The 15247-nt window shown below is 35.1% G+C and overlaps 5 protein-coding genes across 13 annotated transcripts; 2 read left to right on the forward strand and 3 right to left on the reverse strand.

Annotated features, from left to right (window-relative positions):
- Window positions 1-211: 211 nt before the first annotated feature.
- Window positions 212-2170, reverse strand: AT5G03495 (RNA-binding (RRM/RBD/RNP motifs) family protein). Its single transcript, NM_001085055.2, has 7 exons — window positions 1924-2170; window positions 1717-1769; window positions 1471-1620; window positions 1242-1403; window positions 1000-1110; window positions 723-906; window positions 212-632 (listed from the first exon to the last, which is right to left on the reverse strand). The coding sequence occupies exons 1-6, from the start codon at window positions 1942-1944 to the stop codon at window positions 723-725; spliced, it is 681 nt and encodes a 226-aa protein (NP_001078524.1). The 5' UTR covers window positions 1945-2170; the 3' UTR covers window positions 212-632.
- A 1102-nt stretch (window positions 2171-3272) lies between these two features.
- On the reverse strand, window positions 3273-5468 carry AT5G03500 (Mediator complex, subunit Med7). Of its 7 annotated transcripts, none has more exons than NM_120430.3 (6): window positions 5036-5468; window positions 4445-4585; window positions 4293-4362; window positions 3953-4119; window positions 3790-3863; window positions 3273-3652 (listed from the first exon to the last, which is right to left on the reverse strand). In NM_120430.3, exons 2-6 carry the CDS (start codon window positions 4577-4579, stop codon window positions 3592-3594), a joined length of 507 nt encoding a protein of 168 aa, NP_195970.2. In that variant the 5' UTR covers window positions 4580-4585; window positions 5036-5468; the 3' UTR covers window positions 3273-3591. The 7 variants fall into 7 exon arrangements, with proteins under 7 accessions (NP_195970.2, NP_001078525.1, NP_001330957.1 ...); NM_001085056.2 differs by having other exon boundaries at window positions 4445-4605; NM_001342708.1 differs by having other exon boundaries at window positions 4445-4817.
- Window positions 5469-7066: 1598 nt separating this feature from the next.
- On the forward strand, window positions 7067-8266 carry AT5G03510 (C2H2-type zinc finger family protein). Its single transcript, NM_120431.5, has one exon. The coding sequence runs from the start codon at window positions 7272-7274 to the stop codon at window positions 8148-8150; it is 879 nt and encodes a 292-aa protein (NP_195971.1). The 5' UTR covers window positions 7067-7271; the 3' UTR covers window positions 8151-8266.
- Window positions 8267-10229: 1963 nt separating this feature from the next.
- RAB8C (RAB GTPase homolog 8C) lies at window positions 10230-12370 on the forward strand. 2 transcript variants are annotated; one of them, NM_120432.5, is made up of 8 exons: window positions 10230-10670; window positions 10913-10985; window positions 11064-11164; window positions 11309-11374; window positions 11478-11575; window positions 11652-11714; window positions 11799-11891; window positions 11994-12370. In NM_120432.5, exons 1-8 carry the CDS (start codon window positions 10598-10600, stop codon window positions 12075-12077), a joined length of 651 nt encoding a protein of 216 aa, NP_195972.1. In that variant the 5' UTR covers window positions 10230-10597; the 3' UTR covers window positions 12078-12370. The 2 variants fall into 2 exon arrangements, with proteins under 2 accessions (NP_195972.1, NP_001031827.1); NM_001036750.1 differs by having other exon boundaries at window positions 10382-10670; window positions 10913-10989; window positions 11994-12341.
- Window positions 12356-14619, reverse strand: RABC2A (RAB GTPase homolog C2A). Of its 2 annotated transcripts, NM_001342711.1 has the most exons (7): window positions 14378-14619; window positions 13845-14012; window positions 13437-13505; window positions 13280-13345; window positions 13068-13189; window positions 12852-12980; window positions 12441-12770 (listed from the first exon to the last, which is right to left on the reverse strand). In NM_001342711.1, the coding sequence occupies exons 2-7, from the start codon at window positions 13978-13980 to the stop codon at window positions 12660-12662; spliced, it is 633 nt and encodes a 210-aa protein (NP_001332165.1). In that variant the 5' UTR covers window positions 13981-14012; window positions 14378-14619; the 3' UTR covers window positions 12441-12659. The 2 variants fall into 2 exon arrangements, with proteins under 2 accessions (NP_568121.1, NP_001332165.1); NM_120433.3 differs by having other exon boundaries at window positions 12356-12770; window positions 13845-14483.
- Between the last annotated feature and the right edge of the window lie 628 nt (window positions 14620-15247).

Below are 15247 nucleotides of genomic sequence, written 5' to 3' on the forward strand. Positions count from 1 at the left end.
CATAGGACTTCGATGGTAGGTTGGATGGTATACATACTTTATTTAAGTAATAAATACACACTTACTATATTGATATTCTTGTATCCTTGAGTAGTAGTAATTGTCAATTTCAAGGAAATACCTTTAACATTACATGTTGCGATAAAGATGCTTTTGCTGGTCTTGTGTTTTAATATCATAGGGTATGTTGAAGAGTGTGTGATCTCAAGGAAAAACTGAAGTAGCTAGAAAAAATTAGAAAACAAAGGTTGCTTTGAATAACTAGCAGATAACGATTATTGAGCTTACTATTATTTTTTTAACATCCAGAGAAAGACATATCATACGTGCATGGGTGAGAATCAAGGTAGATGATGATAACTTAGCTTACTTACTGTTAACATAAAAAACAAAGGTAAATAACATTTAAAGAGGTTCGTCTTCTCCTAAAAGAGAGCCATGTCCAAACTCTCCATCTCCATCCTCTTTTTTCGTGCTCATATCCATCTTCTTCTTATTCGCCATATGCTTCTTAAGCACTTTATCTACCTTCATCAGCTCAATCTTCTTCTTCTTCTTCTTCTCACCCATCTCCATCTCCATCTCCATCTCCATCTTCTTCTTCTTAAGCTCATACGCCTTGCATAAACAACCTAAATATCAAAATATAAACAAGGAAACGGATGATGAGATCCAGGTTTGAGTTTGTTACCAAGAATAAGAAATCAAATATTTGTACGTACTTAAGGGCGTATAGCCAGTATGGCCAGTAGGCGTGATGATGGCGCGCCCTTTTCTTTTTTTAGGTCTTCGGGTTCTATCAAAACAGATTCAACTACAAGATTCATTCCTCCCATTTTACATCCATTTAGTTGAAGCGCCTTGTCCTCACATCTTTCTCCTTGAAGATAAATGGAACCTGAACCGCTGCCGAATTCAACAGAAACAAAGAGTCTTTAATTAGTTAGAGTCAACAACTTGAGAGCTGGGACAAATTGGAGGAAGAAAGAAGCGACAAACCTAGGCAGAACCACAACTTGCGTGACCTCTCCACATGAAGAGAAATGTTCACACAAGGCCATCTGGATATCAATCTTAGGAACACAAGTGTCATATCCCGTAACGCGGACCCTAAATAATAATTTGATTGCAGGAGATGAGGAATATAATTAAAATGACAAGCCAAGTGTCTTACAGATACACAAGAATCTAAACTAATAAAAATTTGATTGCAAGGATCAGGTAGTATTATCAGAATTTACCTGTGTGTTTCAAGTTTGGGCATGCCAGGAAGCCAAGGATCCATGATTTCTTTCTGCCAGAGTGCAGGCTTAACGATTGCAGTCCATCCTCCCGCGTCAGTTCCACTAAGCAGCAATGCCTTTTCTTCGCCACCTTCTCCTTTGATACACATGAAGGCGACACTGTAAAACCAAGGATACAAAGTTTATATATTTTTTTGGGGAAAATCGAAGCCACAAAGTACGGTACCTCTTGAGGATACCCCTTTCAAAGTCTCTGGGAACATAAATATGTGTGATCTTTCCGCATGAAGCGAAATGTTTTTCCAACACGAGCTTGACTGTATACTCACGGAGCCTAGTGTCATATCCCTCCACGGAAATCTTCGTCCAAGGGATACTAGCAACAATTTTGATTGCAGGTGGAGAGTTAATATTATTATATGATCATTCAGCACGTACCACCAAAATAAAATTCCCAAGATAATATATTTACCGGGGCTTTCGAGAGTTTGCACCAATCTCGTTCAATTGCAGCAATTTCATACCCTAAGGTACAACAAAAGATCTAATCAGAGATTCTACTACGCGTACTTGATATATTTTTCTTCTTACTTGTGGAGAAAGAAAACAACATTAATAGAGAAACAGAGGTTAAGCAAAGAGTGAGTAAGAAGAAAATCCATAAGGGGAAGAAGATTACTTTGATGGCGGATTCGTCCATGGTTATTGATACAGAGAAACCACAATTTCTCAATTAATCCAATCACAAACACACATTGAATCGTCGTTCATAAAACGAGAATCCAAATCTCATGTGATAAAGCTTAGAAGTAGAAACAGCTCTATCACAATGAAGAAATAGCTATGAGAATTCAAATAGAACTCTCAGAGAAACAGAGGACAAATGAAGAAGAAGAAGATAACAATTCAACACAAATCTCATGAATGATTATTTTTCCTCTTCGCTTCCTTTTAACGCTTCTTTTCTCTTCTGTTAGCATCCAAACAATCTCAGCCATTAAACCAACTTCTAATCTCCACCCTCCACGTGTCCATTTAACCCTCTTTCTTATTCCTATATCAGTTATAAATTGACAAGAACGACTGCTATGATCTAGGGATTTAGTTCTGAACTAGGTTTCTTTGTCTTTTTTGTTTCGTTAATTCCCTAATTTTATTCTGGTTTGGGACATTTCGTGTGTATGAGTTACGAACAAACTGTTGGGCCTTGAATTTAGTTCTGGCCTACGTTTAAGCCCATATGGTTCTAATCTTCTTCTTTTTTTATAAGTTGAAGCTTGTAGTACTTGGTAATGTAGCGCATCAATAATAAATTGTGGAGCATAAAAATGATAATAAAATGACTATTGTTTGATCTTGGAGTCCAAACAAACTGGATATCTTCAAACCGATGTCGCCAGGCTTTTGCTTCCCGAATCCAAAATTAAGACTCTTCCCGTTGACCAACTGAATGACTTGTTTAAAATCACCTTCAAAGATAGCTTTGGATCCATTTTTGTTAAAAATTAGAAAACAAGGTTGCATTGTAATACCGAAAGCAGATAACGTTAATAGATTAAGCTTACTACTGTTTTTTTCTAACATCCAGAGAATGACATATCATACATGATCAAGGCAGGTGATGATTACTGAGCTTACTTACTTTTAACATGCAAAGACAAAAACAAACAAAGGTAAATACATTATAAAAAAACAAAGAGGTTCGTCTCCTCCTAATTCTCCATCTCCCTCCTAATTCTCCATCTCCATCCTCTTTCTCCTGTCCATATCCATCTTAATCTTCATCTCCATCCTCTTGTGAAGAGAAATAGAGTGAGTAAGAGGAGAGTCCATAAGGAGAAGAAGATTACTTTGATGGCGGATTCGTCCATGCTGATGATAAATTGACAAGACCGACTGCTAGGGTTCCAAAGATATTTGACAGGATTTAGCTTTGAACAAGGTTAATTTTTTTTTGTTCAACTATTTTTTGTTGATTCCCTTATAAAGCTGTTGTTGTTGTTCAGATACTTACGTGTAGTTACGAACAAACTGTCGGGTCTTCAATTTAGTTTAGCCCTGCGTTAAGCCCATATTGGTCTAATCTTCTTATGAATCCGTTATGGTTATAATAGTTCCCGTTAAGCCGAAATTGTAATAATAAATGTTGAACCGCACTAACCGGCGGAACTAAATGCCGGTTCACGGGTAACATTGAATAAAGATGATATAGGCTTTACTTGTTGAATCATGAGATTGCACACGTCTGTCTCTCTCTCTCACACACACAGGATCAATTAAAAAAAGTTTCGAGGGCATAGGTTATTAGCGCTAATTTACACAAAATGGGATTAACAAAAAGTATACTTTATTGACCATCTAAAGTGACGAAAGCATCCTTAAGAAGTCCTTGTGCTTCTTCTCTCCTCCTGCACACAACCAAAACATCAAACGGACCCATAAGAACAACCAACAAAGCTTCTGAAGAATCTTTAAACAGATGATAGATTGATATTAAATTATTAACACACCATAAAGACAGAAAACTTAAGTAGCATATACAAACCTCTTAATGTCTTCCACAGCTTGTTTCCTCTGTTGAATTTGAAGTTCCATAATGTGAATAAGCGTTGCTCTCGCCTATACAACAAGAGAAAGATCAAAACGATGAAAAAACAAAAAGTGTTGAAACCATGTTGTAATTAATCGAAAGATGAGAGCTTCTTTACTTGGTGAGGCCTCAAGGAATTGAGAAGGTGATGCAAGTTCTTGAAGATTGAAGAAATTTCACCAATTCTCTTCGCATATTGAGAAGGTCTGTCAACAAGAACATCAGCAAGCTCCAATATATGTAACTGTAGTTCTCTATTCAGTGACCTGAGTTCCTTCTTGTAATCTACACACAAAGATATTTGAACTCAAAGAGGTACTTTCAAAGAACATAACTTGCAAATGAACTCATGTAATAAGTTTGATTCCAATGAAGGGAAGAACCAAAAACCATACTCTAGACAGCCAATAGCAATTGCATTTTGAGTTTGATTTCACAGAGTTAGGAGAATGACATACCAAGATTAGAATCTTTTGGATAAAGTTGAGGCACTCCTTGTTCTTCTAAGCTTGGAAGAACATCTTCAGTCTACTAACCAAAAAAATTGAAAATTGCTAAAAACACATAAAGATGAAGATTTTAAAGAGGGGGAAATGTGGAGGAGACTCACAGTATAGTTGCCTCCAAAACAGACGTAGGTGCCTTCAATCGGAGGAGGAGGTTCAGGAGCAGAATCAGTGTTTTCTGAGAAATCCTTGTAGAGTCTGTAATATGGAGGAGGAGGTGGATATGTAGCTGTAGCCATTATTCTCTACATATCCAAATCAAAAACTAAGCAAAATCAGTAACAGATTCCTAAAATTAGGGTTTCTAATCAAAAACAAATCCGTCTACCGCCATAAAACAATCTGTTCTCATTAGAATACAACTATGTCATCACTACCAAATAACTCTGCGACCACTAGAAACTAATCTGTCATCACTAGAAACTAATCTGTCATCGTCACGTTGAAGTAGCCGCCACCACCACAACCGTGTTATTCCTAAATCACCACCAATTTGTCCAAAATCGTCAAATGCTTAACAGTAGATTTCAATTGATTCATGAGGAAAAAAGAAAGGTCAATACAAAAAATCCAGTGGCCACAAATGGGTAGGGAGACGAATGAGTTGGTGGCGACAAGGAGAATCTGAGGGAGAGAAATAAAAAAATCCCTTTCACGGGAAGCATAAAAGACAGAGTGAAAATAATAGAACTCACTGGAGATTCGCCAGAGAGATGGCTCGGCGGAGAATTCACGCAGCCGGAGAAGACGATCGGAAGAAGACACGCTCACCAGAGAAAGCAAATCGAGATTTGTTTCCTCTCTTTTAGTTGGGCCTTTAATTTAGTTCAGGCCTGCTTTAAGCCCATATATTCCTAATCTTCTTATTCCTCGTGAAGCTTAAAACGTATTTCTAGAGCCGTTGAGGGATTTGCTATATGGGGGAAGACTCTGTTCCACCCACCTATATCAGAATTCAGAACCATTTTATATGCTTCAAATGACAAAAGAAAAATGTTTTTAAAATATTGGAATTCAATTGTGCAAGTTTCGGTATAATTTGTTTAGGTGATCCTTGCAAGTTGCAACAACTACTTAACGGTTTTTGAGAAGCCTTGTAAAAAAGGTTTTGTTAGGATGGTGATGATGAATGTATGATGGGTGACGACTAATTATGTTTATGATTTTATTTATTTATTTATAAAGTATATGCTTTGCTTAGGTTGAGTAGTGAAGCTAGCTAGTTGGCAAGTAATGGCTTCTTTTGGCGGCCAAGCAATTCTCTATCTCTCTTTCACACACACAATCCTCGACGCCAAGACTTAAATCAATTCCTCCTGATTTATTCATTTTAAAATTGTGATGATACTAGCTTCACAATACACTCAAAAATATTCTTCTTAATGATCTATTGTATGTATAGTAACACGTTAGCAAAAGATAATCATTGAGAGCCAAAGACAACTAATGTGTATAGAGTTGAATGAGTAAAAGTTGGATATCAATCCAGCTCTAAGAAACTCATTATGTAGAATGAATATTAAAAAAACATGTGTTTCTTGAATTTTATAAATTGCTGTCACCGAGTTTATTAGTATACTATACTACAAAGACCTAGACTACAGTTACAAACTACGATAAGGGAGGTTACTTCATCGAATACATATTATTAGCTAATCACAAGATTAATAATGGTTTGATCAAATAATTGGATAACCAAAATAAAAATCAAAGTTTCTTAGAAAGAGGCGCAAACATAGGGAGTGATATTATATATTTAATTCGTTTTAGCTAATATCATTATAACTAAATATTGTATACATAACTAGAATCATGATTCATAATTGTGTGTTGTGTAATTGTGGGTTGGCTCAACTGCACATGAACTGCTCGACCCCAAAATTCGATTGCCTTTTACTTTCCAATTAATTAACTTAATTATTTAATCAGCAACTTAAGTGTACATATATCCGCAATGATTAGTAGTATTAAGAAACAAAAACAGAATTCGACGTATTTTCAAGTTAAATTTGTACTTTAGTAGCTTTTATATATAATAGTTGGTTTCAAATCTTTAATGTAATTTGTTACAAAACGTAATAAGTTTGCAGGAATTTATAATATGCTTGAATTGTGTGTGTTGTGGTACTGTGTTTCGTGTTGAAACTACTTGTGGATGACTCAAGCCATCAATATAAAATTATTTATAAAGTTTTAGGATTTTAGTTAGTGATAATGTGAAATCAAAGGAAAAAAAATCAATAAATTGAGTGGCATATTTAGAATACGCAATCCAGTTTGATTCTTCTTAATATAATACATTACATTCCAAGTGTCAAAATTGTAGTTCATTTTATTAATAAGAAAAAATGGTATATGTAGAATGACACCTTCTTGAACAGAAAACACAGATTTAATTTCATTTTCAGAAAGAAAATAAAATAACATCTTCTAAGATTAGTGTTGACATTGAATCCACATTTTTGTTACTTTAGCTATAATGATGTGTGTCTTTTGAAATTATAAGGATGCTTATGAGTATTTAATAAGTAAAATACTAGTATTTTTTTTTATGTGATTCATAAGACAAGCAAAACAAAAGTTAACCAAAAAAAGAGAAAATCATTTAAAAAAAATTGAAAGGAAAAAAATAAAAACAAGAAGAGAACAACAAGTGGTTCCAGGCTTGCAAACCAAAACTTCCAGAAAGGAATCCTTCACCAAAAGTTATTTTGGGTTTGCTTCTTTTCTCATCTTTTCTCTTACCCATTACATTATATATACACACAATACTATTGTGTGTATAAACAAATACAATCACATACAAATATATATAAATACTTAGACATATAAACCAAACCCACCAAACACTCTTTGATACTTCTCTCCATATATACATATACGACCTCTTGTGTTCTTGAAATACAGAGAGCAAATAAAAAACGGAGGATCATGACAAGTGTTCTTGAGGAGAGTGGAGACCACGCGCGTCTTGTTCTCCTCATCAAGGGCAAACGCACCAAACGTCAGCGTTCTGCGTCTCCTCTTATGATGAACGCTGCTGCAGTATCCAGCGTTTGTAGCGGTGAACGATCATCAGTGGAGGTAAGAGAAGAAGAAGCTGCTGGTGAAGTAGAATTCCAAGGAGCTACCGATGAAGACGAAGATATGGCGAATTGTCTGATCTTGTTGTCGCAAGGACATCAAGCAAAGAGCAGCGACGATCATTTGTCGATGCAGAGAATGGGTTTCTTTAGCAACAAGAAACCGGTGGCTTCTCTAGGGTTAGGGCTAGACGGTGTTTACCAGTGCAAAACGTGTGATAAAAGCTTCCATTCGTTCCAAGCGCTAGGAGGGCACAGGGCTAGTCACAAGAAGCCAAAACTTGGAGCTAGCGTTTTCAAATGCGTCGAGAAGAAAACGGCGTCTGCGTCTACGGTTGAAACAGTGGAAGCTGGAGCCGTAGGAAGCTTTCTTTCCCTACAAGTGACTAGTAGTGATGGTAGCAAGAAACCGGAGAAAACACATGAATGTTCAATCTGCAAGGCCGAGTTTTCTTCAGGACAAGCCTTAGGAGGACATATGAGGAGACATAGAGGTTTAACAATAAACGCAAACGCTACTTCAGCAATCAAAACAGCGATATCATCATCAAGTCATCATCACCATGAAGAATCTATACGGCCAAAGAACTTTCTCCAGTTAGATCTGAATCTTCCAGCACCCGAAGATGAACGATGCTGCGAGAAACCGAAATTCGCGTTTGCATCCAAAGATCAGATTCTTCTCTTCACGGCCGCGTCAAATTCTTTGATTGATTGTCATCACTAATTAAGTAGTTCTTTGTAATTACTTTTTTATTACATTGATATGTTAAATCATTAACCCTTCTCTTATTATTGTCCATTCATTCTTGTAATCTGACATTGATTGAATTAACTTCAAATTATTTCATTCTTTGAAACTACTCATTGCTCCATAATTTAGCACATTTCTAATAATCATCAATATATACACAATAGTATATAAGTATGTGATACTTAACTTTGGGAGAATGATGAAAGATGCTGAGGATGTTCCTTGGAGAACGGAAGAAGCATGTGACGATGACTTTCGCATAAAGTCACTTCGTTTGTTAGCCGCCACTAACTCCTTTGGATACACTTCACTTCCGTTTGGGGTTTTTCGTTTTTTCAGATTCTTTTCTGATATAATAATACATATATCATTTTCATTAGAGTAAATCAAAAGACTACATCTATAATAATCTACAAAGACTCGTTCAAAAATCGGATCTAAAGCGTGTTTTGAGAGTCCAATGTTGAAGTATACAGTAGATGTGATTTGATCCCTAGCTTCGACTATATACTATCGAATTTTTTTATTATCGAATGTGTTTTTCACTAGAAAATACGATAATATACTGACCGATGTCTTGAGATTTTGGACATATATCACAAGACATTCATGTAGCAACAAACGAATCTTCATGATCATGTTATGTAGTATGGGAAACTAACAGTAAACTGTTACAAACTTATTGATATGATATATGCTACAACATCTTCTAGAAATAGGAGCTATTACTACGCTACGTACTGTTAATGGTATAATGGTATCTCTATATCGATCATGTCATGTCTTTATATAGTTTATGACTCAATGACTCATCTATATCTTTCTTTTGAAAATAAGAACATGATATGTAGAGAAAGTGCAACTTCTTACTACTAACAAAACGAATGAATATTCCTAACATTTAAATAGAAATAAAGGACATTTGAAAACGATTGATAGGAAAAGTGATACTGTGATTAACGATGTCTTCTACAAATACATTGGATTATATATAATGCCTTTTATCTCCACTAAAAATTGTTGACAGAAAAACCATAATCGCTCCGATCGAAAAGCTCAGAACATAAAATTGAAAACGAGAGTGGTACCCTCAAACTGTTTTATCCATTTAAAGTAATAGCACTACGTTTAGTTCATTTTGAAAAAAAAACGTCGGTGAGACTTGTAACTAATGCTGTCCTTGTCGCATTTTAATAGATATACAATTACAAAATGTCTATCTACATTTGTAATAAAACAAAACATCGAGCCCATGTAGTGTAATTGACAACGATTACTCATTCACTTGGGTGGGATAAAATAATTATGTTTCACTATTATGAATTATCTTGAAAATAAATTCTTATACTGCGTTTATACATCATTTTACGCAAAGAGGCGTGACAAATTCAATGTTGAATTCGTAAGAATATGTTTATCAATGTATATAGATAGTGGATTATTAAAAAAATAAACATCAAATTAATAAAGACTTAAATTTGATTAAGAGATATGTGTGGATGAATATATAATTTGACTTTTTCTTGAACCATGCCACATGTAACAGAGACTCTGGCATGACTGGATACTTTGCTGGATTACGCTAGTGTACGACGTATATACAGCGAAGCAACCGTTTTCACCCACTTACTGCTTGACAGCTCACCATAAACGACATTATTCTACTAGTGTACTGTAGACCAACCGCACTTGATCATATCAAACCTACCTTTACCTCTTCCCCCTGAACTTTCCTAAATGTCATACAATCACCCCAATCATTTATATTACTCCATTCACTCTATCATTTATAAATTTTGACTTTTGTTCATTTAAACCATTAAGCAATCTCTAGTCCTAGATAAGTAGAAACGAGTATTTAAACCAGTTCTTAAAGAAAAAAGACAAATATTATCTGGTTTGGTTTGATATTTTTTTTGTTTTGTTTGGTTTAGTTTGATTTAGTTTCAATTCTAATTGAGTAATTTATAACAAATTTACGGAAATTGAGTTATTTATCATTTTTGTAGTTAAATGGTTTGATTTACGTTTTGTTGTGAAGAAACAAAAAATCTCTCATTTTCCATCCAATTTCTTGTCGGATTCTAGGTGTAAACCGGATTAGAAACCTCTTAGTTGAGAACTTAATAAGTTCATCCCACAATCAAATTAGTTGTGGGGTCAATTGTAACTATTGAAAGTTTCGAGGCTAAAAACTATAAAAACATGAAAATAATATTTTTCAGCAGCTAATCAACTTGTTTTCTTCAGCGAGCGACATTTTGGAAGGAAGCATTCCATTAGCTTTTTTGCTGTCTCCAGAAAATAAATTTTCAATCTTTCGTCGGAAAAAAGAAGAAGAAGAAGCAGAGCTGGGTTTAGTTTTTTCACGAGAAGCAAAGAGATCAATAAGTCAGTGAGCTTTTTTCTCGTTTCTGACGATGGCGGTTGCGCCGGCAAGAGCTCGTTCAGACTATGATTACCTCATCAAGCTTCTTCTCATCGGCGATAGCGGTTAGCTTCTTTATCCATTTATGTGTTCTCAAATTAGCAATTGAAAAAACTCAAAAGTGTTTGATTTCATCTTCTGAGATTATCTCATGTCTGTTTTTTTCCGATCTTAATTAGGGTTTTATGATTTTGTTTTGTTTGTGCTAATTACTAATAGTAGTAGAGATTGTTGAATTCGTTGACAAATTTACTTCTTTTTGTGTTAAATGGTTTGTTTTAGCTTTATGTGTATATTTATGTTTCAGGTGTGGGGAAGAGTTGTTTGTTACTTCGATTCTCAGATGATACTTTCACTACAAGTTTCATTACTACCATTGGGTATGTCTTCTGCTGTTTACTTCAAGATTTGTCTTAAATGTTGTTGTTGTTTGTTGTCTAAGTTTGTGTTTTTTACAGTATTGACTTCAAGATAAGAACTGTTGAACTTGATGGGAAGCGTATCAAATTGCAGATTTGGGACACTGCTGGTCAAGAACGTTTCAGAACTATCACTACAGGTAATAAGCTGGATTTTTAACGTTGTTTGCTACTAATTGAATCGGTTGATTGATTCTTCAGTCTTGTCTTGATGAAGTAAAAGACAATTAATTTGTTTTTGCAATTTCCTTTAAAGCATTTGGTCCCTTTTTTTTGCCTTGCAGCGTATTACAGGGGAGCGATGGGTATATTGCTTGTCTACGATGTAACGGATGAGTCATCTTTTAACAGTATGTATTTTACTTCTCTGTTCGTCTTGTTACTGTTTTGCAATGGCATTGAGAAAATCGGATTGTGAGACTTGTGGCAACTGAACACGACTGTTTCAAACAGATATTAGGAACTGGATGAAGAACATTGAGCAACATGCCTCAGATAATGTCAACAAAATATTGGTTGGTAACAAAGCTGATATGGATGAAAGCAAAAGGGTAAGTAATCTTTAGTTGCATACTTTACTTTCAAGAGTTTAATTATAGTGTACTGATTTGTGATCTTCTTGTTCAGGCTGTTCCAACAGCAAAGGGCCAAGCTTTGGCTGATGAGTATGGAATCAAATTCTTTGAGACGGTGAGCTAGATAAAAAACAGAACATGTCTGCTGTTTTTCATTAATATGCTCTTGAGGTTACTAATGTGATTACAATTGTTGCAGAGTGCAAAAACAAACCTCAATGTCGAAAATGTTTTCATGTCAATCGCAAAAGACATAAAACAAAGATTGACAGAAACCGACACGAAGGCAGAGGTAAGAACTGCAGGAATCAACCATTAATACTCGATCTTCATATTCTTATACCGACATTTTAGCTGAGTAATAAACATATGTACTGTTCTTGTTACTTTGCAGCCCCAAGGCATCAAGATCACTAAACAAGATACTGCCGCATCGTCTTCTACAGCCGAGAAGTCAGCTTGCTGTAGTTACGTTTAGGAGTATGATTGCTCTTTTTCGCCTGCACCGGGTTTTTTAAATATCTGGCCATCTTTTTCATCTCTTACGTCTCAAATCAGAGATAATTCTCATGTTGTTACCTAGAACGAGTAGGAAATCTCATTGATGGTTGTGATCTTTATGTCTAATTTGTTATCTCCATAATTCCTGTACAATGATCTTCCTGATATGGAAGACTATGTTGGTCAAAAAACTATGTGAAAAAGACTTTGAATTTATAAAAATGAAACTGTTGTAGTGTGTATACCTCTGACTTCACTGTTCAAATCAGGATTTATCTTATTCACTGTGAATGCTGTTCTCTACTAGAACCATAGTTTGAGCCAAAATAAACACGGATTTAAGAAAACACTTGATGGGGTTTATTCTATTATATGATGTTATTATCACAAATCTCATTTCAGAAGCAAAAGAAGAATACAAGTAATCCCACAAATTTACATTGAAGCTACATTATGTTCTACACACAAAAGAGGCAACCACAGAGAGAAGAATCAGGTTCAGTTTGCAATACACAAGATAAAGATTCGAGTATTTTATATGCAACATCGACTAGGGTCACTAGCTGCAACAGCCGGATTGAGTATTAGTCTGGTGTTCTGGTTTCTGCTTCAAGATGTTTCTCTTCACAGCACTTGATCCTTCTTCCAAGAGACTAGGTACCTCCATTATCTGTTTCATCACATTCACTCTATGTTATATATGAATCTCTCTTTTCGAATCGTTTTTTTAAACAGATTTAAGGATCTTTACCTTCAAAGCCAACTCTTCGAAACACTGTTCCACGTTTTGTCGAGTTCTAGCACTACACTCAAGAAACATGCAGTTGAGTTCTTTTGCTAGAGCAATCCCTTCTTCTCTGCTTACTCCTCTCTCAGATTCCTGTAATCATATGTTTTATCCAGTCAACTACCAAAATGACCAAACCGTGTTTTGAGAACAAGTAGTGCGATTTCGATTGCAACTCACTCTATCGACTTTGTTCCCAACGAGCATCCTTACACATTCTTGGTTTGTGGAGTAAAGCTCAATCTCCTTACCCCACACATCTACTAAGTTTGTAAATGTCTCCCTTCTCGTCACATCATAAACTGCATTCACCAAGAAACATTAACTAAACAGTTTACAGACAGAGAGATCTCTTAGTCTCCTTTGATTGATTGATTGATGATGGACGTTACCGAGAATGATTCCTTGGGCGCCTCTGTAGTAAGAGCTTGTCAGTGTTCTAAACCGTTCCTGTCCAGCTACAATGAGAAAACCGAGAATATTATCAGAACCATTAGTTTTATTTACAATAAAACTTCTATAATAATCTCAAAATATAGAATCATTCACCTGTGTCCCAGATTGTGAGTTTTAGCCTTTTGCCTCCTACTGTCAATTGTTTGATCTTGAAATCAACACCTATGAGTAATACTTATGTTAAACCAACAATATAATGCCAATAAGATCCGACAAAACAGACTTCCTTAAACCAAACCAAGACCAGACTGCTAGATTATCAGACAGAAAGTATCTAACTGGGTCTAACCAAAAAAGTCAATATTGTTTCAGTGGCAATTCGATCAAAGACAGATGTTCATCATTCAAGCTCTTCCATTTATAGAATACTACTATTTGATCAACAACTAAAGCACCAAAGACATGACTTAGCTTCATATCAATTTCAGAGCTCTTAAGACATAAATCTGAGACCCTTTTTCAAAAATCATAGAGGAAACAAGTTGAAGAAAACTATTTTACCAATAGTAGGAGCAAGATCTTCAACGGAGCTAGAAATGAAGCTGACAAGCAAACTGCTTTTACCAACACCAGAATCACCAATCAACAAGATCTTAAAAGACAGATCGTATCCACTTTGCCCAGAAGAAGATCCCATTTTCTAAAACCTCAGATTTGCTGTTTCTCGATCTGTAATTCTAGAAGATCAAATCAAATCCTACTTAACCACCAACTACTACAAAAGCAAACTTTTAGATAAACAATAATATGAATCTATGAAGCAGTAATGATGATAATGATAATGATAATGATGCTTCCTCGTTTGATAATTACATCTATCTGCACTCTCTACTTTATAAGTAGTAGCAATCTAAGAAAAAGGGAGAATTTTTATTTGCCTGTGAATGATGCAAACAAATGTTTTGATTAAAATAAGGAAAAGAAATGTGATGAAGAAACTGGAAGATTTATTCTTTACGGAGAAAGAGAGGAGAACTGGTAAAATGAGAGTTTTTTTTTTTTTTTTCTTTTGAAGAAGAAGACAAGACACAGACCTGAGATAGTAACGTTTGTTCTTTGCTTTCTTCTCTCCGACACTTTGCTTCACTCAAACGTCTCTGTTTTGGTTTCCAGGTTCTTTTGTCGACGTGTGTGTGTAGCGTTTTGGAATCGCGGCTGCGGTTGCCATATCTATTAACCACTGCGGTTGGAGACTAACCGTTTTCGTGGGCTACCAATTGAAACGATTTGATTTTGTCAGTTAGTTTGTTAAAGCGTTTTAAATTAGCGATTGTAAAAAGGGAATGAGCATTATTTTTGGACAGACTAATTTAAACAGTCTAAAAAATTAGACGATTCATTGAACCGCTTAGAAAAAGTGGTTGGAATTCATTATTATTTTTAAATTTTAATGTGTCTATACTTTCATGAATTTTGTTTTTTATATCTATAAAACAATTTATGATATGTCACTAGCTTACTATACATATTTTTTTAGTCATTAACATCATTTCTCATTGCTTTAGGCTATATTGTATTCTCTACAATATAAATTGAAATAAGGAAAAAAAAAACTTACAATGACTAAATTTTAGTCACCAATGGAACTAATTATTTTGTAAGAAGGTTGAAAACTACTTTTTTTTTTTTCTAGAAGAGTCGGCGAACAGTGATGGTTAAATGAATTATGGGAGCCATGTTTGGCCTTCGTCTGCTGTCAGCCAAGCCCCTGCGAAACCCCACCCCTGGCCTGTGCAAAAGTTTACGCGCGCATTCTGAGAACGTGCTTTCCACGCTCCGATTAAGACGTCACTAAGAGTCAAAGCACTTTGATTTTCTCTTCTTTTCTCACAAAACACTTTCTTTTTTTATATACAGTATGATTTTTTTTTTTGTCGTCATTTTTTTTTATTTATTTATTTAAT

Source organism: Arabidopsis thaliana, chromosome 5 (assembly GCF_000001735.4).
Source record: "Arabidopsis thaliana chromosome 5, partial sequence".
Taxonomy (NCBI): domain Eukaryota; kingdom Viridiplantae; phylum Streptophyta; class Magnoliopsida; order Brassicales; family Brassicaceae; genus Arabidopsis; species Arabidopsis thaliana.